Below are 20829 nucleotides of genomic sequence, written 5' to 3'. Positions count from 1 at the left end.
GATTTGTTGTTTTGTTTTTCTCCAATAAATTATTTTCTACTCACTCACCTGGACTTGTGTGCTGGCGGAAGGGGGGCGGTGCAGGGGGATAGGGATGGGGCACCGGGAGGCGAGGGGAGTCGCCTGGCGCGGAAGGTGGCTCCTTTGAGGGGAAGCCACCAGGGCAGCGTGGTTGGGGACGAGGCTGCAGGGGCCAGGGCTGGACCTGACCTAGTGCCCTGGGAGGGCCCCCCCGGGAGCCCCCGGGAGCCCCCGGGAGCCGGCGCGGGCTGAAGAAGGGCTGGGGGCGGGGGCTCTTCCTGCAAATCCCCCTCCCGGTCACTAGAGGTCAGTGTGTGGGTTTCTAAACCGAAGACAGCCCTAGTTTAGGAAAAGAAGGAGCCTCGAGGAGCACAGGGGGAAGGTGGACCCTGGTTTATTCGCAAAAGAAAAGGACACCGAGCCTCGTCTTCCGGGGGCGGCCCCGGGCGAGCAGGTGCACGGCCCCGGGGCACCGGCAGCCCCTACAGGGACGACAGCCTCCTCCCCGGGCGGGAGGGCCCGTCCGCGGAGGGCTCTCCCGTGGGTGGGGGTGCGGTCGGCCCCACGGCGGGGAGGGTCTGGCTGCGCAGCGGCGCCGTGCCCTCCCTGGGCGGCTGCAACTTCTGCCGACTGTAGGGCCGGCTCTTCCAGGAACGGAGAGGGGACCTCCACGCGGACCGCTTCTCCTCCAGCGGCGCCGGCTGGCTCTGCCCAGACGGCTGGCCCCAGGGCTGCGCCGCGCTCCCCGAAGGCAGCGGCTCGCTTTCCTGCTTCCTCGGCAGCGACTCCTGGGAGCACAGGCTGCCCGCCGTGGCCGTCGAGCTCACCGCGCAGGCCGGCGACATCTCCTCCGAGGACACCTTGCCCTGGTGCTGGTGCCTCTTCTTCCCCAGCAGGGACATCTTCCTGGAGAACCGGAATGACTCCTTCATGCCTGGGGACAGCTCTTCTTCGGATGGGATTGTGCGGTCAACCAGCATGTCGCTGTTGACCCCCGGTGCCTTCCGCAGAATGGTGCCCTGAGTGATGAGTTCCGCGTAGCCCTCGCGGTGGGAGAAGGCATAGCTGGAGCGCCGGCCGCGCGACCCCCGGGGCAGGTAACGCCCGGGCTCCACCGTGATGATCCCCTCACTTGGGGCCTCCTCCACCTCCTGCAGGGCAAAGAGGAGAGCCAAGGTCACCAGGCTCCCGCGCCGCCCCGTGGGCTGCTGTCGGCTCACCTGCCCCCAGCGGGCACCATTCAGAGCCCTTCCTTGGCCACCACCGACTGACCCTTCCCTGCCCGAGTTGCGCGAATTAAGAGTCCTCTCTGAGACTGATTTTGGACCAACCCATGCGTCCTTCCCTGGGACCTAACCCCGACCAGCCACCAGGGGCCTTGGGTGCCCTCTGGTGGCAAAGCCAGGCCAGGCGCACCTGGGACAGCCATGTGTCCAGCCCGCGGGGCCGAAGGTGGCAGGTTTCTGGCCATGTCTTGGTCCATTATTCCAGTCAATTCTAGGGCCCATCCCAGCTGCAACCCTCCCTTCTAGGTTTGGGTTTTTTTCCTTGTAGTAGAATATGCATAACACAAAATGTACCATATTAATCATCTCTAAGTGCACAGCTCCGTGGCATTAAGCCCACTCACACGGTCCTGCAGCCACTCCACCCTCCGTCTCCAGAACGTTCCGTCTCCCCCCACGGAGACTCTGTCCCCACCCCCTCCCTGCCCCAGCCCCGGCTCCCACCCTCTCCTCTCTGTCTGTGGGGACGGGACTCCTCTGGGGACCTCCTGGGAGTGGGGTCCTCCTGCGGGATGTGTCCTTCCGGGTCTGGCTCCTCTCACTGAGCCCGGTGTCCTCGGGGGTCCCTCCGAGTCGTGGCAAGTGTCAGGGTCCCTTCCTTCCTGAGGCTGGAGCCTGTTCCCGCGTGGGGATGCACCCCACTGTGTTTACCAGTTCATCCTTCAGTGGACACCTGGGGTGCTTCTAGGTCCCTTCACTTCCCTAAACCATTTCTGAGTTGCTCTGTCATCTGGACCCCCAAGCCCCGAACATCTGGGGGTGGACCCTGGGGCCTGTTATTTGGTCCCCCTGAGGGCACTGGGGTGTGCCTGGGTCTCCATTCCTCCCACCCCCAGCCCTGTGTCTTGGAGTTTCTGCTCCCAGCACAGGCTCCGGCTGAGGGGGTCCCAGGAGTGTGGGATGGGGACCCCAGCCCCCTCACCTTGGGGCCTGCCTTCTTGAGCGCTTGGCAAATGACACGCAGAGCCAGTGTGGGCAGGGTGTTTAGTGACACATTCAGCAGCACGACCAGCAGGATGGAGGGGTGTGACAGAACGTTGCAGTCAACATCTGGTGACAGGTCAGAGTCACAGCTCAGCCCCAGGTGGAGCCTCCTCAGGGTCTGCTGGGTGCCCCCTCCTCCTGACACCCGAACTCCCACCCCTCCCTCTGCCCCCAGGACACCTTTGTGCAGATGCCCAGAAGGCACCAGCCCCCCTGCATGGCACCCCTGCACAGCTGAGAACACAGAGGCTCGGAGGGGGCACCGCGGGCACTCTGGCGTGGATACACCCCTCTCCGGGGCCCGCCACCCCGTTCCCTGCTGGGGGCTCACACAGAAATGGGAAGGTCTTGGGTGAGATTTGGAAGAGCCAGAAACTCTGGCTGGCCCAAGTTGCAACCATGTAGAAGCAGAGACTGAGGAAAACGGCCAGCACAGACAGGACCGTCCAGTACCTGATGGTGAGTATGACCTGAAGGGGGAGGGGGGCTTAGGCCAGGGTGGTGCCAGGAACCCCGAGGCTCCATGGAACTGGGTGGGGGCTGAGTCCCCAGGTCCACGAAGGCCACCTGCTAAGGCCCCCCGGCAGGGTCACTGAGCGGGTACACCTCGGTGGCTCGTGTCCAAGGCCCCCCTGGGGCGGGACAGGCTGGCAGCCCTGCCTACCTCCATGGTGATGGACAGCAGGCCCGACATGGCCACAACCACAGCGAAAGACTGATAGTCGCTGAAGCTGACAGGCCCAGCCGAGTCGTGGCTGACCCACAGGGTCACGAAGAAGTTGACCAGGGAGGTGACCGTGCCGTGGGCGAGGGCCTGGAGAAAGACCCAGTAGTTAAAGAGCTCGTCCTTCTGGCCTGCGACATACAGCTCGGGCAGCTCCAGGCTCCGCTCGGCACTCACGTCCTGGGGGTGGGGCATGGGAGGGAGTGGCAGGCTCTTGGGACCAGGTGGGGAGTTGGGGACAGCCCCACCCCCATGCCAGGCCCCCCAGGGTGGGGAATTGCAGGGCAGACATGGGAGCACCTCCAGGGAAGGAGGAGACAAGGCCTGGGTCTGCTCACCTGCTCAAAGAGACCGATGTACAGAACGGGGAGTGTGCTGTAGAGCAGGTTGAAGAAGCCCAGGAACCAGCCTTCATACAGAGGCTGGTGGGGGGGAGGGAGGGGGCGCGGTCAGCCTTCAGCCGGCCAGTGGCCAAAGAGAGAAACAAGTCTTTACCCGAGGAGCCCCACCCAAACTAACTGGACCCCTGGGGAGGCTTCCAGGTGAGCGGGGAGGTCAAGTTATAATGAAGGTTGGTGCTAAACCAGGGTGGGCTACGGGAGGCTTGATGAAGGCTGGAAGATAAAAGGCAGAGAGGAAAAGCGGGGTCCAACTGTTGCAAAACTGCACCTCTGAGTTCTTGTTTTAATGGGATGGCTTCAACGTAGAAATACAGGAGGGAAAATGGCTAGGAGGATGTGGGGGGTTTGGGTCCTTTTAGGTTTAGGGGGATCACTATGTGGAAGAGCCCTCACAGGCAAGTAGGTCTCCTGATGATGAATCCAATCCAGTTAACAGAACATGAGCATCAGCTCTGAAAACCACCTTATGTGCATCCTGGTATTGAGCGAAAAAGTTAAAAATAAGAAATTTTACAAGAATGAAGTTTCTCACCGTTGGAGAAAAGACTCACAAATGAGTACATGGAAAAGGCTAAGCTGAGCCTTGTCCCGTGGGACTGGAATCAGATGGACTGCTGTGAACTCATAGGTTTTCATATCCACAAACATAGAGACAAGGCCCGACAGACACGGATACGGATGTGTGTCTCTACAGGGTTAGTACATGTACAGTTTGCAGCTCCTGTCAACTGAGAGAGGAATCCAGCAGCATCCCTGTGAGCACAGCTGGCACTTAGAGCTTGGTGTCTAACTACCAAGAGCCAGGACTCCTGACAGGAATGGCTGATTCCAGAGCGGCAGCAGGGGAAATACAAAACGAGCATGGAGCCTCCTACAGCACTAGAAAGTGGGGGTGTACTCAGAGAAGAGCGGTCACATGTCAAAAGGGACAAGTCAGGGACAATCTGAGCAACAAAGGATACAGTAAAATAAATACCCATGAGTCTACACTGGTAGAAATAAATACTGAATAAATAAATAGAGGAGAAGCAACAGTTCTTCCAGTTAACAAATGTGGAAACAACAACAACACCTAAATGCTGTCCTGCGAAGATCCAGAACAAAACAGGAAGCCTGCTTTCAACACGGTTATTCAACATTGCGCTGGAAGTCCTAGCCAGAGCAATCAGGAAAGAAAAAGAAATAAATGCTATTGAAATAGAAAAGGAAGAAGTAAACCTCTCCCTTTGCAGAGGACATAAGTCTATATGCAGAAAAATCCCAAAAGGACCCACAAGAAAGCTACTAGGGCCAATAAACAGATTCAGCAAAGTTACAGGGCACAGACCAAAACTCAAAAACTCACTCGTGTTTCTACACACCAGCAAGGAACAATCCCCAAAGCAAATTAAGAAAACAATTCCACTTACAGAAACCTCTGAAAAATATCCATAAATAAAAAGTAAAAGGAACAAACAATACATATTTTTCTAGGGTGCCTCTGTAAAGCTGCCCCACAAACCCCTGGGTTTCAGTGACAGGGACCTCACTCCCTCTCACAGCTGGCTATTCGCAGACGATTTCCTTCTGCACAGGGAAAAATCAGTGCCTGGGACCCTTGTGGAGCTCCAGAGAGCACCTCTCATCCTTGCCGTGCCACTGCCTAGAGCCTTGTAGTCGGGGACCCAGCCCCCCAGATTTCTCTTCTCTGGACTCCTCGCTCTCCCCTTTTGCCCACTAGAAGGACGGACGTCGGACATCTGTCCTGCCCTCACTTCAGAGCTCCAATGTGCCAGGTATCCCTGAGAACGCCGGGCACCGAGGCTGGGAGTGGCCGCCCTCGCTGGCGGAGGTTATGGAGAGCACACCTGGGCGGAGAAGCCGCTGTAGAAGGCGAACCAGATCTGGACCATCATGCAGGCCACCGACTTGTAGATGAAGTAGCGCAGGAACTTGCAGACGCGCATGTAGGACCAGCGCCCGTGCACCAGCAGCAGCCGCTTCAGGAAGCAGAACTGGGCCAGCACGTAGTCGCTGTTCTGCACCGCCTGCATGCCCTCCTGACCCGCCAGCCCCACGCCGATGTCCGCAGCTGCGGGGGACACGCAGCCTGTCAGCCCGGGGCCGCCCCCAGCCAGCTGCCCGCCCCCCCCACCTGCTGCCCACCACCCACTCTTGATCATGTTGATGTCGTTGGCGCCGTCCCCGATGGCCAGGGTCACCACGCGCTGGTATTTCTTAACCAGCGCCACGATCAAAGCCTTCTGCTTGGGCGTCACCCGGCAGCAGATGACCGCTTGGCACCGGGAGGCCAGCTCCACGAAGGCCCGCTCCCGCCGCACCTCGGGGCTCTCGCTGGTGTGGGAGTCCGTGACCTGCGGCGCCAAGCCCGTGCCCCTCAGCTGGATGCCGAGCGTCCGCCACATCAGGGATATGCGCCGCGCCCGCAGGAAGTCCGTCTTCTGCTCGTCGGGCTCCTGCCAGGACTCGCCCCCGTCCATGTTCGCCTTGTGGACCAGCGCCCGGGGCTCCTTGCGCAGGGACAGCAGCAGCTGGTCCTGGCCACCGGGGGCAGGGGGGCGCATCACTCTGTGCGCACGCCTCCGCTCCGGGAGCGCCCCAGCCGGCCCCTCCTCCCAGGCCTCGCGTCCCAGCGCCAGGCTGGACTTGACCGCGACCCTCCCTTGCTCCGGCCCCTCCGAGAACCGTCTCTCTGCTGCTCCTCCCAGCCCCCTCCCCAGTACCAGGGGCTCTGCCGGCGGCCCTGAGCGGGCACTGACCAGGAACTCCCCGCTAATGACCATGGCCATCTTGACCTGCGGCAGGAACCGCTTCTTCCGACGGCCCTTGCCACCCGGCTCGTTGTTGTTGGTCTCCCAGTAGGCTTCCAGGATGCGACTGTGGGGGCCCAGCGCGAGCGGCTCAGCCGCGCCGGCGGGCACAGGCTTCCCTCCACCCCCTTCCCGGCTGGACCTGGGCCCCCCCTGTGGGAGTCCGGCCAGGCAGAGACTAAGGGCCCTCTGCAGACCCCGGGAGCCACTCTTAGGCCACGGGTGCGACCCGCGCCCCTCCCCCCCTTACACGATCTCCTTCTCCAGAATGAGCATGGGTGCAACCCCCGCCCCTCCCCCCTTACACGATATCCTTCTCCTCCAGAATGAGCATGCTCTCCGAAAGCAGATGGCACGCAAAACCGATGTTCACCGCTGTCTCTGCAAACCAGCCCAGTTCAACACGGCGGCAGCCCCGCCCCCCGCGGGGGCCACGCCCACCCTGTGGTGTAGACCCAGGCCCCCACAATCACATCAGCATGCCCCGCCCCCTGGCCGTGAGGATTGGGTCAGAATAAGGCATGTGACTCGGGCCAGCCAATGACAGCCAGCCCTGATTTTTTGGCGGCAGCTCTGAGCAAAAGGGCCCCCACTTTGGCCCTCTGGCCAGTGAGGCTCCTGGAGGAAGGGAGTCTGGGGGCCACGGCCAAGGGGTCATTGGACATGGCACATGGCCTAGGCCCCATGGGCACTTCTGCGAACCCACAAAAATGATTTGATTTCTTTTAAAATCAGAAGAACAAAAAGAAAAAAGATAATCCAGCTTGGATATTTGTCAGCTGCAAAATGTCATTTTAAGTATTTTGTGCGTATACGCCCGGCGTGCACGTAAGTCCTAATGCAGCCCTGCTGGGACACACGGCTAGCGGGCCCCAAAGAACCCGCAGGGGAAAGGAGGAGATCCGGGGCTCGCAGGGCCCAAGTCCCTGGGCAACCTCCAGCATGCGCCCCAGAGTCCTCGGAGCTCTGCTTGGCCCATCCATCACACAGGGGTAACAAGGGCCAAACCTCAGGAAGTGCTCAGCACAGTGCCAACCCCGCCCCAAGGAGGTGTCGGGGGGGTGGGGGGACCCCAGCATTTTGAGTTGTTCCCATTTCTCCCTTCCCGGGACGAGGTGGAGGGCAATGCCGAGCCCCGGCAAGTGGGGCAGGCTGTCGGTGGCGCTCCAGGCAGGTGAGGAGCTCTCTCCCACCCACCCCCTTCTCTCTGTGCTGGGCGTGGCCGCCCTGGGACCCACCTTGCTTATCCCCTGTGAGTACCCACACTTTGATCCTCCCCTGCTTGAGACACTTGATCGTGTCGCAGACGCCCTCCTGGAGTCTGTCCTCAATGGCCGTGGCTCCCAGCAGCTAGGGGTGGGGGGCAGGGGGCAGGAGGCAGACTGAGTGGGGACTCGGCTCCCTGGCAGAGGTGGGGGGGGGGCCCGGCCCTCCGTGCTCCGCACACCTGGAGGCCCTGCTCCATCTCCTCGTACACCTGATGCAGGGCGTGGGCCCGGTTCTGCAGCAGGATGCTGGCCTCCTGGTGCCGCTGACACCACTCCTGGTACACACCCTCATCCACCTCCTTGTAGGCCAGGCACAGGGTCCGCAGGGTCTGCTGAGCAAAGCACTGGCGGGGGGGCCGGGTGGGTGGGTCCTGGCACCACCCTGTCACCAACCACCCTGCCTCCCTGACACTCCTCCAGCCCTTCTCCCCACTTGGGTCCCCCAAACCTTGACCCCCGACCACCGCCTAGCCCCCCACCGCCCCGCCAATGCTCGGCTCTGCCTGGCCTCCACACCTCTGCCCCCGCCCTTCCTTCTGCCAGGACCACCTCCCTTCGCTTCGCATGGCACCTTCTACCTGTTCCAAAGACCCTCCCTTCCCCAGTCGGGGCCCCTGCAGCCCCTGACCCTCCCTCTGGTCCCTTGACTTAGGAATGTCTGGACCGAACACTCTGCCTCACTTCTCAAGGGGCCTCTTGGGGGTGGGCGGGAACAGAAAGGATCATGTGGGACTCGGTCTCCAGGCCCCCCAGGAGAACACCCGCTCACCTCTGGGACACCCCAAGGAAGGTACTCCTCATGGCTCCTTACTTTCTGCCTACCCACCCCCCACCCTGCCCCAGGTTTTTTGCCCCAGTGCCCAGCCCCAGGTCTCGCTTTTGTTCTTGACTGGAGGTGGGTCTGAGAGGCCGGGCTTGGGCACAACAGGGGCTCCTTGCACATCCAAAGAACCAGACAGGCCTTCGCTGCTCTTATGCCTCAGTTTACCTATTTGTTCTACAAGGCAGTTGAGCCAAGCCATCTTGCCGAGCTCCTGCGCTCCGTGTCATTATTCTGTATGCATTTCCCCAGCTCAGAGTCAGAGATCAGAGGCCTGCCCCCCAACTCCCTCCTCCAGCAGAGTTCCACACCACCCCCCACTCCCAGCAGAGCAGGGCACTGTGGGAAGCTCCAAGTGGAGGGACACAGGACTTTCTTGCCATAAACACCCCCATTGGCCCCTGGGCTAGGTGATGCTGGAGACCTAGCAAAGCCCTTAGGAAGCCCTATAGGGTCAGGGCTGGGCCAGAGAGAGGACACCGGACATGACATGACAGCCCTAGGGCTGGGGCTGTTAGGTCCTGTTATGGACATGTTATGTTATGACTGGGGCAGGAAAATCTCCCTGGAGGTGATCTTGCATCTGAGGCTTGAGGACTAGAAGATCCTGAGTGACAGAGTGGAGGAAGGAGTTCCAAGCAGAGGGGTTATATGTGCAAAGGTCTTGAGGCATCATCTGAGCATGGGGCAAATTGCAAGCCAGAAATTGGGGTCCTGGGCAATCCCCTGGGGGCAAGGAGATACCAGGCTAGAGAGACCAGTAGGAGGCAGACAGAGCCTCAACAGCTGGGTGGAGGAGTTTGCGCGTCACCCATGGAGCAAAAGACTTGAGGCAAGGGGGGCTGAGCATGTCTTAGAACCCAAGCCTAGCTAGGAGAAGGGGGACAGTGTCCAGGGCGAAAGTCCAACCACAGGGTATCCTTGTGTGACTTAGAAAAAGATGTCCCCTCTGAACAGAAACAGCTTAGAGTTCAGCTCCTTCCCAGCCGTGTGTGTGTGTTGGTGTGTGTGTGCACGCGCACACACCGCACACACGGGGGGTTGTGCAGTGCACAACCTGGACAACTGTACATGGCCAGCCTTGGTGCGTGCCCTTTCTCCGCACAGTCTCCTCCTCTTCCCCCCTCCCTGTCCCTGTGCCCTCACCTCCTGCCCCCTGCACCCCACAGACTCTCCTCCCACAGGGACTCACAGCCAAGGCCTCCTCTGTGGTCCACTCTTTCATGCCTTTCTTGTGCAAGCGTTCAAAGATGACCACGTCGGCGCCCTTGGTGTAGAGGTAGATGGAGCCCTCGGGGTTGCGGACTGCAGAGGGAGAGGCCTGGCTGCCCACACGCTCTACCCTGCCAGCCCACCACACTCTCCCCTGCACGGGCACTTACCCAGCACTGACATGCGCTTGCGTATGCTGTTGAAGTCCATCATGGCCAAGACCTGGTACACCCGTTCCTCCCCCAGCTCCATGACTGTGATGCTGTCCTGTGTGCGTGCCAGGAACACGTAGCCAAAATTCCGGGCCGCCGTGACCAGCGCCTCCTCATCGGGGGATGCAGCCTGGTACACCAGCTGGTCTGGTCAGGGAGGGAACCACGGGGTGGGTGGGCGCCTTCCCTGGAGCTTGCCCTCCATCACGACGCGCCACTCACCTACAGCGGGTCCCACTTCTATCTCCAGAGCACGGGGGAGGAAATGGACCCAGGAGACAGTCAGCAGACATTTACGGGGTGGTGGTCTCCGGGGCTGGTATGACCTCTCAGCCCACTAAAGGAAGGTGGGTGCTTGGGCCCCGGTCTGAAGGGCCTCTCCCTCCCGGCAAGAACAGATCTCGAGTCACAGGCCTGGACACCCCGAGATCCAGAAGACGCAGGGCTTGGGACGTGAGAGGAGCCCTGGTGATGGGGCTGGGCAACCTCTAAGGCCAGGGGAGCGTGTCAGGGGCCCCGGGGCCTGAGCACCCTCCCAGGCGGGGAGAGGGTGGGTGCACTCACTGTCCTTCTCCTGCACCATCACGGTGTGGCAGACGGCCAGGAGGCGCCAAAACTCCTGCACCATCTCGTCCTCACCGTCCCGGACAGCGCGCATGAGCTTCGCGTTGCGGTAAAGAAACTTCCCGTCGGCAAATTTGTTCCAGAGGTAGGGGTTCTCCTGTGGGGCGGGGTGAGGGGCAGGTGGGTTGTGGGCGCATCCCTGATCACCCCTGCCCCGCACCGTCCAGCACTGCAGGGTGGCCAGGGCTCACCTTATGTGGGGCCTCCTCCTCTTCATCCGGGCCTGGGGGAAAGACCCCCCCCATCAGGCCTCCGCTCTCCTGGACCCACGGGGATCCCACAGCCCCCCATCCCCACTGTCAGGCGTCCTGGGGCCACTGGGTACAGTGGACAAGCTGGGCCTGGGGCTCTGGGCCCGACACCCCAAGCAACCAAGGACCCCCAGCCTCAGCTCTGCCTTCCGCACAAAGGAGGCCAAGATGCAGCCACAGCCTCTGGGGGGTCCCAGAGGACAGCCAAGGGCAGAACTCAGCCCCACAGAGCGAGCACTGTGTTTGATCTCTTCAGGATTATCTTCTTACAACTGGGACTTCGCTGCCTACTTCGGAAAAATTGGTGGTTCCACATAAAAACCTGGGTCCTCAGCCCTTCTAGAAACATCAGAAGACCCGGCTGGGGGTAGATGCTGTTCGCCACAGACCCTGCTGCTCCCTATCGCCCCTCGGGCCCCGGCTGAGGGTGGGGTGGAATTTCCAGGAGGGCATGCGCCCATCCTGTCTCCCCCGTACCCCGCCCCCCGGGGCGGGCCCTCTTTCACCTCCTGGTCTCCACGTGCCCTAGTTCACTACAAGGACGGATGAGGCCCCGCCCACCACTGTTTGTGTGGTCTCCGAGCTGACAAAGGCTTTCCGGTTTCCAAACGACTGGGAGGAAACCAAAAAAGACTTCTCCTGTGACATCTGGAAATGTTGATGAGTGTCCACGCGGAAGGCCGGTTTGTAAAAACCCAAAGAAGAGTCCTGTCCCGCCGCGGGGCAGGTGTGAGGACCGCTCACACCCGCGTCCGTAGCAGCCCGCCCGAGGCCCCCAGCACGGCTCCGCCGGCCCGGAGGCAGGGCAGACTCCTGGGCGCTGCAGGGGGGCAGGGGACCCACCGTAGATGACACCCCCGATGCAGCATTTCTTGAAGGTCATGATGTTCTGGGTGAGGGTGCCGGTCTTGTCCGAGAAGATGTACTCCACCTGGCCCAGCTGGTCGTTGAGGCTGGTGCTGCGCGCCTTGGCAGGCTCGTCCTGCAGTGCATAGTACATCTGCACATCCCAGTTGATGAAGATGCTGTTCCCCAGGTAGATGAATTCGACCCTGCAACGCACGCCAGGTCATGCCCGGTCCCCCCACTCTGACGGAAGGGTGGGGGCAGTGGGGGCAGCCTGACTCACATGATGAACATGGCCATGGGCACCATGGTGCTCAGCAGGACGAGGAAGCCCCAGAAGATGAGGAAGGTCTCGGTGGCCGCGCTGTACAGGTGCTTGGAGGACACGTAGTGGTGCTTGGCCTTGAACTCCTTCACCTTGAACCAGAAGCCGAAGCTCAGTGCCATGGAGATCAGCACCAGGGACACGAAGATCTGCGGGGAGGGAGGGTGGTGGTGGAGCTCGCGCAGGTGGGGAGCCCCAGGCGGCACACAGACACCCCGGGGACCCACCAGCAGAGCCGCGAGGAGGGCTCCCTCCCCAGCCAGCCCTGCCCACGGGCTCAGCAGAGGGGGCTGGAGGCCAGGGGATGCGGGGGGGGGTGCAGGGGGGCCTGCAGGCGGCTCTCGTCAGGCCTTGTGGCTGCTATTAAATTATTATTACGATAACTTCAAAGGAGATAAAGTTAATTAAGCCAAAAGTTAAGGACCGTTAACTGTCAGTGGAAGGGAGGCGAGCATTTCATTGCCTCCTGCACGTCTGGAAACCATCAAGATCAACATTTCCTTCATGAGGACATTCCTACTCGACCGTTAACCTTACAGGAAGACTCTGGCCCACAGGCCTGTCCTGGGCTCAGGCTGCAGGGCCCGCACAGCGGGGGAGTCCCCTCCCCCCCTCCCCCTCCCCCCTCCCCCCTCCCCGGGCGCCCAGGGCAGGGGCCCCTCACCAGCACCACCAGCCTGTTCATCAGATGGTCTATCTTGGTTCTTTTCAGATGGACCTTGCCGCAGTTCTTCATGATCTTGGTGTCGAAACCTGCAGGGTTTGTGTCCGCTCACCGCTCTGCCCGTCCGTCTGCTCGCCCCCCCCCCCAGCCGCCCCCACGTCCGTCCACCGGCACACAACACTCCCGTCTTCAGCCGCAACGAGGGTGCTGGCTCCACGGGGCCTGGCCTCCACCTCCTGCCCGTGGCTGCGGAGCCCCCACCGCCCCCCGCACAGCCCGGTGGCCGTACCGGCATAGATGACCATCCCGTAGCAGGTGTCCGTGTCCCGGACCCTGCAGCCGCGCAGAAGCACATTGCCGCTGTCCAGGGGGTGCTTCCTGCCGTCCCACTCCAAGCACCCCACAAAGTGGTGCATCCGGCTGTTGGGCTCCTCGCACACCACCTTGCCTGTGGGCCAGTGGGCGGTCAGGGAGCCAAGGGCTTGGCTGGGCTGGGGCCACCCTCTCCAGGCAGGGGGGCCACCATCATGGGGCCTGCAGCGCCCCACACTTGCCCCACGGGACTCACAGCTCCTCAGACAAGCCCTCCCCAAGGAGCCCCCCTGCTCATGGGTATGACCCCGGGACGTCACTGGACATTTATTCGGGGGTTGGTGTCACTGATGTCTGTGAGCTCCGTGGGAGAAGGCACCAGCCTCGTCTCGGTCACACCGAGGCCCCAGAGCCCAGCCCAGCCCCTGGCATACAATAGGTGCTCAATAAACCTTTGAGGAGGGGAAGAAGAAAAGGACACCTACATCCAGCACCGTGCAACCACAGGGGACAGATACAGGGCACTGCAGAGTGTTCTAGAAGGTGGTGGGAGAGGGTCTTTCTGCCACCACCGCACAGTGAGTGGGTATCGCCAGCCCCACTTCTGTTTGAGAAACTACACTCGGGATCAAAGGCTGGCCCAGGGCAGGGTAAAAATGACAATGAGGTGTGGGCTGGGACCCTGGGAGGGAGCAAGCCGGGGGGCCACAGGCCTGCTCCAGCACCGAAAGCCTGAGTTTGTCCTGAACGTAGAAATGGCAGGCCTGGCGGGGGGGCAGGGGAGCCAAGGGGCAAGCCTGCGCCTCCCGTCACCTCTCCAACCCAGGGTCCTCCTCTGATGGGGCCAAGCCTTGCAGGAGCCCTGGGGCAGCTGGGGCAGGTGGAGGCCTAGAGGGAGGTGTCGGGACCAGTGCGGCCGCCCTCCACACAAGCCAGGCTTTTCCTTGGAAATCGTGACAGACAGGAAACCAGCACAGGACACAGATTCTGCTCCAGGACCCATTAGAGTAACGTGCCTTTGCAACAAGCCAGGAAAACAATCAAGCATCCCCTGGCTGGGGCATGACAAACACCAACTGTGTCCATAGGTACGAAACGTCTTGCTTTCCAGGCAGAAAATAAGAAATGTCAAGGACTCCCTGTCCCATGGGCTTTCCCACCCACACGTAGGTCGTTAGCCCAGGTCCACAGACTGCCTTTTCGATTAAACATCCAAACGTGTTTGGCTTTCAGCGGCCGTGCGTTACAAGTAAGACGTAATGCCTGATAAAATGCTGCCCTTCCTGTTGTTGACAACAGGAAACGCCCCAGCACTTACGTCGTTTGAGAGGATGTGAAACAGGCCCCGGGGCAAGCCCACCTCTTAAAGGCTGTCCTGGCCCCCAACACCCCCTAGACACCCCAAAACCGTCCTCCAAGCCCAGCAAGGTGGGGAACTTTTGCACCCACTGCACAGAGGGGCAGATGCAGGCCCAGGAGGGGCAAACAGGTCCGCTGCCTCTCACCTTGGAAGGAAGCCATGTTCCTTATATTGGTCAGCTGGAGGTGGGTGACCAGCGGGGCCCGCCTGAACTTCAAGTTGGTCTCCCTGGTGATGAGATGGGGAGCTAAGCACCTACTGTGTACCAGCTGCCAACCAGGAGGCTGAGGCCCAGAGAGCAGGGCCGTGCCTCACTTCTGCGTTCAGCGCGGCGGCACGCGGTGCACACCAGGGCCTCCAGGAATGTCGGCGCGAAGGTGGGTCCCTTGCTCGGGGCTAATCTTACTGGCCCTGCTGGCTTGCAGGCGCCGCACAAGTGTTCATGGGGCGAATGACCAGAATGTCCAAGTGGGCTTGCTGTGCCGACTCTCCGGCCGTTGGAGAAGGTCTTGCAGCCAGAGCCCCAAACCCCTAGTGATGAGCCCCTGCTCACCCGTCAATGTCTGTGGTCTCCACGTAGCACAGACTGCTGGGCTCCGTGCTGGCCAGCAAGAGCAGGTCGGCCTGGGGTGGGAGGGGGGGTCACGAGGAAACAGCACTGCCGGCGGGCAAGAGGCAAAGGAGCAGGAAGCCGCCCTCCCCCTGGAGCCGGCCACTGCTCACCGGGACGATGTTGTCTCTGTGCAGACACACCACGTCTCCCACACGCAGGTTCGCCCATTTCTTCCACAGGAACCTACAGTGGTGGGGGCGGTGGTGGGTGTGAGAGGGGACCCCTCCACGCCCAGCCTTGGCCACCCCCAGCTCAAAGAGCAGGGCTTCCCACCAGCAGCTGCCCGCCCCCAGTCCTGCCAGAAGGCCGGCCTTCACTGACGCCCCACTACCCGGTCCCTTCCAGGCCCTCCCCCCCCTGCCCCTTTAGACCCTCAGCCTCCACCTCCACCGCAGGGCCCAGCCCAGGCTTGGGAGACAGTAGCCACTTAGGAAGGGCTGGCCAGGTCCCATGGGACCCATCCAGGTACTCCCCCCTGTCGCGCCCCCCACCACCACCCTCGGGGCCACGGGCCTCACCTCCTCCCCACCAGGATCTGGCACGGCCTGTTGTTGACGATCCTGTCACTTCTGTGTCGCCCCTGGGCTGACGGGGGGCAGGTCAGAGGGGCGGCCCCACCCCCAGCCAGGCCCCCAGGCCCCCCAGGTAAGGGCCCAGGTGCAGAGCAAGCTGTCCACACGGGCGTCTGTCCAGAGCACGCGGTGTCAGCAGCAGGAGGCAGATTCTGCTTCCACCCGTGTGAGTGCCCTCCCCCCACACCCGCCCCCGCGCCACGCACCCCCCAACCACACTTACGATGTCATCCACCAGGTCTCGGGTGGCCCGGATGATGAGGAGGCACATAAGCGGGGCAAAGAGAGTGAACCAGGGCAGCGTGGAGATCTCGGGGAAACCCTGACGTGGCGGGTGGGTCATGCCAGCCCGTCCCCCAGGCACCACCCTGACCGCCTCCCCCCGCCCTCCCACCAAGCACCCCCAGCCTTCCACCCTGGCTTCCTGGGTCCACCTGCTGACCACCTCAGCCCAGGGCCAAACCTCAGGACTGGTCCTGCTCCAGAACTTCTCCCCAGCATCCCTTCCATGCCCAGCTCCCATGTCACCTCCTCCAGGAAGCCCTCTCAGCCTGAGCTGTTCCCTCCTCGGGGCCTTCACGCTCACTGTTCCCCTCCCAGTAACCCTGCTCCTCCCCATCACCTCCTCCAGTGGCCCAGAGACCAGCCTGGGTGGGGAGTCCCTGTGCCCATCACTGGTGCCCACCACATGGTGTGATGTCACCCCACCGGTCCCCAAGCCACCTGAAAACAGGTGTCAAGGTCACTGCCAGGTCCCCGATGCCTAGCATAGGACCTGCACGCAGTAGGTGCTCAATAAGTTTTTACTGGATCTTTACTCAGAACAGAATGAGATGCTGGGTGAGGGTCAGGGTGCTCTGGAAAATGCCCCCCCCCCCCCGCTGAGGGAGGGAGGTGCCCATGTCCAGACCACGCAGGCAGTGAGAAGTGGCCCGGCAGGTTCTGAGAACATGCTCTTGACCCCTGCTTCCTCCTTGCCCTCTGGGGTCAGCTCCTTGGACCTGAATGAGCCGTGCATGCACCTTCATCGTTCAACATCTATTGAGCACCTCCTCTGTGCCAGGCCCTGCGCTGGGCAGCAGGGCCCCAGCAATGAGTGTGGGAGCCAGACACTGACCCACTAAGCACACAGACTACAGCACAGTTCAACTGCCCTGGGTCTACAGAACCCTGGGGCAAGGGATGTCAGGGAGGGCCCCTGGAGAAGGCACTGTGAGCAGGGGCTGACCCCTGGGGCGGCCCCCACCCTGCCACACCTGGAGAATGATGATAAAAAGGAAGTAGAGGTTGGAGATGCGGCAGAACTGCTCATACAGGTTCAGGGGCAAGAAGGAGAAGACATTGTACTTGGCAGTGTAGATGACATTGCTCTGGAACGAAAGCCGGCACGGCATTGCAGCCCAGGCCAGGGGGCCCCCCACCTACCCTTCCTGCCCTCTGGCTGCCACCAGCATTGACTGAACACCTGCCGAATGCAAGGTCTCGAGCCCAAGTTTACTGAGCGCTCGCTGAATGCCAAGCCTTAAGCTGGCATTTCTGAGCCCCACTGGGTGCGAAGACCCACGGGGCCGAGCCACGGCCTCTGTACTCCCTAGAGTGAGACACATGCAACGGGTTCGGGGTGGAGCCCCATGGACGTACTGCACTGTCAAGGGTTCACTCATCACAGGGGCGGGGCTGCAGCCCTCAGGGTTAACGTGGGGGGGCGGAGCCGTGAGACCGGGGCTGCCCACCTTATACTTCTGCCTCTGCCAGCACAGGAAGCTGTTCTTCTTGAACTGGCTGTTGTAGGTCCTGCTGTTGGCTTTCACCTCCCAGGTGAATGCTGAAGCCAGAGCGAGCAGGGCATCGTGCAGGGCCGTGGACAAACACAGGCTAACGACACCCCAGCGGAGGGCTAACCGGCCCCCAGGGGACCCAGCACTGGGGACACTCAGCGCATGGCCAGGGAGCCGGGAAACAAGCGGATGGGCCCTGCAGCCCTCACCTCCCCCCACCCCTGCAGGAAGCCTGCCAGGAGCCAGAGGGAATCTGAGAAGTGGGCCCTGGCCTGGGCCAACCCCTAGGCTACAAGAACAGGCTCTGCGAGACCCATTCACACCCATTCCTTCTACAGCGGAGGTAAACTGAGGCCCAGTGATGCGCTGCAGGCCCTGAATCCCAATCTGGCATTCAGTCATCAGGCTTGGGACCATTTATAACCCAACAAGAGCCCTACACTGGGCCTGCTGTGTGGGTTTGAGGGAGCCTCCTGTCCCCCCACCTCAGCCACTACACTTTGTAATATGCCCCTTCGCCCCCTCGCCCGGACTCAGGACCCGCACCTGGGTCCCTCTCCTCCTCGAAGTCTTCTCGGTAGGCGAGGCTGCCCATGCCGGTGGGGCTGCGGGGAGAGGGCCCAAAGTCACACCAGGGGCCCAGCCCTTGCTGGACCGTCGTCCCCTTCTCTGCCCTCTCGGGGACTCACGGCCTGAGAGTGGGCCCTCTAAACTGTCACCTCCCACGACCACCAGCTGCCCCACCCCAGGGCTCTGAAGCTCCAGCCACTGGCTGTGTCCTTGGGCCCAGGGGGGCCCACGCTGACCCCCGAACCTACAATGGCCTCACATCCAGCAGCCCCCAAGCTGGCAACCTGCCTCGTCTTCCCGCATTCGAGCCCAGCCCCTAGGAGGGAGGGCTCCCGCTCTGGCCGCTGCTCCCCACCCCATCACCTCTCCCGGCATGCCCACCCCCAGCCCTTCCCTGGTCGTCCTGCACCCGCTCCTGCCCCAATCCCCGCACCACACACATGCCCAGCCCACTGAGGTGCTCCATCGGAGTTTGTTGACTGACTAAGTGGGGCCCCAGGGCTATATGCTAGACCTGGAAGGGTGTACCTGAGGGCCAAGCTATTCAGAGAGGTCTGAGGCTGGGATGGGGAAGATGACGGCGGCCAGCACGCCTTCTACGGAGCCTGGAACGCTCCCACCATCCAGTTCATGCTTGACCGTTGCCCTCCCGTGCCAGGAACGTGAGTCTAACCAGGGGGCCCTCAGCAGCTCCCCAAGTGACCCTCCACCCCCCGCAAGCACGCGGCTGCTCCCCCCTCCCGGAGCCCCCTGACAGGCTGCTTCCGCCACCGGGAGTAGCTCTGCCCAAAGCCTGGCCGGCGCCTCCGCACCCTTCTGGTTTCAGCTCATGCTTCTCAGACCGTCCGCGCTTGTTCGGCTGCCTCCTCTGGGCTCCCCCTCTACCTGGAGCGTCCCCCATCCCAGGCCTGATCCCCCCTCTCTCCTCTGCTTCTCTCCCTGTTGGGGCTGCCTGCTGAAGTCAGAAACTTTCAGGGCTGGCCTCTGAGCCAGCAGCGTCCCCAGGCCCCGACGGGGAGGACCTGGCTCAGAGCCAGTTCCATTGCTCCCGGGAGCCTGCGCCGGGCCAGTGCCCATTCACCAGATGAGGAAAAGTGAGGCCCGGGGTGAGCGAGGCTTAGCCAAGCGGGACCCAGAGGCCGGGGAGACCCAGCGGGGGGCAGATGGGCCCGGGGGAACGCCTCGGTGGGCAGAATCCACTCCAAGTTCACGTGGGGGCAGGAAGACGCCCCTGCCCCCCAGTGCGGGCGTCCCCTTCCTTCCCACGTCCAGCTCACGGAGAAGACTCGAGCATCCCGCAGCGGCCGCCGGAGCGTCCCTGGACGGGAGACCTCGGTCCACAAGGCCCCGGGCGCGGCGGCTCCCCCACTGGACTCCGCCCCGCCGCGGCCGCCGCGACCTCACACCCTCAGGCTGGGCGGAGTCCAGAGAGGGTGCGCGGGCGCCGGGGGACGCACAGCAGCGGGAGCGCCGCCGCTCACCTGCGCGGGCCGGGCCGGCGGTCCGCGGGTGGCCAGGGCGGCGGACGTGGCGCAGCTGTTAGCCCGGTGCCAACCGGCCTGAAACGGGCGGCGCGGGCGCGGCGCGGGAGGGGGAGGGCCCAGGGCGGCCCTGGGGGCGGGGCCTTCTAAAGCTGGGCGGGACCCGAGGGGCGGGGGCCCGGGCCGGAGGCAGTCCTGGGGGCGGGTTATGCAAATGATGGTGCCGGAGGGGACGGGGCGGCTTTGTAAGCCTGGCCGGGGCGGGGGCCGCCTGGGGACGGGACTCTGCAAATGGGCGGGCCCCGAGGGGCGGGGCGGGGCGGGGCGGCCCCGGGGGAGGAGGGGCTTCTAAAGCTGGGCGGGACCCGGTGGGGGCGGTGGCCCGCGTGGCCCTGGGGGCGGGGACTTGTGAAGCTGAACTGGCCCAAGGGGCGGGGCCTGGGGCGAGGCTGCGGCTGGGGGGCGGGGTCTCGCCGAGAGCTCCCGGTTCGGGGCGGAGCATGGGCAGGGTTTCACGGGGCGGAACCAGGCCGGAAGTCAAGGTGGGGTGGGGCGGGGCGGAGCCTTACGGAGAGGGCCAGGTAGGGGGCTCCCGGCGGAGGTGGAGCCTGGGGCGGTCTCTGTAGTGTTGCCAGCCAGAGGAGGGTCGGGCCCAGATCCAGGGTTGGGGCTTTGCCAGGAGTCGAGGGGTGTCAAGGTAGGGGTAGGCTGGGGCTGGGGAGGGTCAGTGGGCGGGGCCTTGCACAGCAGGGCCAGAGTACTAATGGACCTGTAATTTAGGAGCAGGGCCTCCGTAGGGTGGATTGGACCTGGCCATGGTTGGACGGGGCCAGAGTGGGGCTAGCAACACCGGAAAGACGCACAGGTGATCACAGGCCTAAGCTGTGTGCCTGGGTTTTCCCTCACTCATCCTGTACCTATTTAATGAGCACCTTCTAGGCGCAGGTGTGGTGCTGGGCGCAGGGCTGGGGAGGCCGTTAGAGGAAGCCCACGAGGTTCTGGCCCGGTGTGTGCTCACCCAGCGGGCGGCCAGGGCTCCCGGGGCCTTCCTGAAGGTGACGGGGGTGGGCGACAGCCATGAGGCAGGGTCATGGCCAGGCCCCAGAGGTGGGCGACTTGAGCCAGGGCGGGAGCCCCTGCTGACGCTAGGGCCTCCCTGAGTGGGGTTCCAGGGAAGGGGCGAACTCGGGCAGGCAGAAGAGATGATCGAGCGCCGTCTCTCCTATTTTCACTTTTAGAAACCGTCTGAAGTGTGGAAATTAGGAAGGTAGTTGGTACTTTCCCACCCCCACCACCCTCTCTCCTCGACCGGGGATCCTTCCCTCTGGCCCATTCCTGATCCACCAGACCTGGGACCTGCGCCTGACTCCATGCCCCAGCCTCCCGTCTCTGCCGGGGGCCCGGGGCCCTTCATAGCAACACCTGTGAGCATATGTTGGGTGAATGAACGAGAGGGAGTGAGTGAGGGTGTGGTGAGGACAGCACGGAGGATGTGACCTCCACCATCAGGGCAGCAACCCCCTACTCCTTGTTCCTTGGAAGCCTGGTCTGCACACCTTCCTTGGCCTGGGGAGGGGAGAGCAGGTAAACCTCCCATTTATTCATTCACTCAACAAACACCCAGTGCCGCCCCCGTGGTTAATGGGAAAGACCCTGGGGTGGTGGTGGCGGCGGGGCGGGGGGGTGGGGGGGGAC

General features: G+C 62.6%; 1 protein-coding gene across 10 annotated transcripts; it reads right to left on the bottom strand.

The window, feature by feature from the left end:
• Positions 1 to 399: 399 nt before the first annotated feature.
• ATP8B3 (ATPase phospholipid transporting 8B3) lies at positions 400 to 19036 on the bottom strand. 10 transcript variants are annotated; one of them, XM_073887310.1, is made up of 29 exons: positions 18931 to 19036; positions 18466 to 18608; positions 17630 to 17688; positions 17039 to 17130; positions 16562 to 16675; positions 15529 to 15627; positions 15252 to 15313; positions 14844 to 14916; positions 14674 to 14744; positions 14266 to 14348; positions 12738 to 12896; positions 12449 to 12537; positions 11743 to 11933; positions 11457 to 11665; positions 10554 to 10585; positions 10303 to 10459; positions 9697 to 9885; positions 9507 to 9619; positions 7674 to 7838; positions 7465 to 7576; positions 6532 to 6607; positions 6176 to 6293; positions 5569 to 5953; positions 5264 to 5487; positions 3354 to 3437; positions 2956 to 3195; positions 2623 to 2761; positions 2230 to 2357; positions 400 to 1172 (listed from the first exon to the last, which is right to left on the bottom strand). In XM_073887310.1, exons 2-29 carry the CDS (start codon positions 18552 to 18554, stop codon positions 504 to 506), a joined length of 4221 nt encoding a protein of 1406 aa, XP_073743411.1. In that variant the 5' UTR covers positions 18555 to 18608; positions 18931 to 19036; the 3' UTR covers positions 400 to 503. The 10 variants fall into 10 exon arrangements, with proteins under 10 accessions (XP_073743411.1, XP_073743401.1, XP_073743404.1 ...); XM_073887300.1 differs by having other exon boundaries at positions 18466 to 18605; positions 18931 to 19031; XM_073887303.1 differs by lacking the exon at positions 18466 to 18608 and having other exon boundaries at positions 18931 to 19023.
• Positions 19037 to 20829: the final 1793 nt, after the last annotated feature.

The sequence above is a fragment of the Callorhinus ursinus genome, unplaced genomic scaffold (genome assembly GCF_003265705.2).
Source record: "Callorhinus ursinus isolate GAN/ISIS: 27379988/994484 unplaced genomic scaffold, GSC_fseal_2.0 scaffold77, whole genome shotgun sequence".
Classification (NCBI taxonomy): Eukaryota; Metazoa; Chordata; class Mammalia; order Carnivora; family Otariidae; genus Callorhinus; species Callorhinus ursinus.
The sequence above is the reverse complement of the archived record's forward strand: the minus strand, read 5'-3'. Positions and strand labels throughout refer to the sequence as shown.

Bases quoted from the DNA above. Each gene is read 5' to 3' on its own strand.
- ATP8B3 (XM_073887310.1), bottom strand. From the start codon at position 18,554: ATGGGGGACGCTCCAGGTAGAGGGGGAGCCCAGAGGAGGCAGCCGAAC. The intron at 14,745-14,843 runs GTGAGCAGTGGC...CTCCCACCCCAG, and splicing joins ACAGAGACAACATCGTCCCG to GCCGACCTGCTCTTGCTGGC. The intron at 6,608-7,464 runs GTGGGTCCCAGG...GCTGGTTTGCAG, and splicing joins ACTCACAGGGGATAAGCAAG to AGACAGCGGTGAACATCGGT.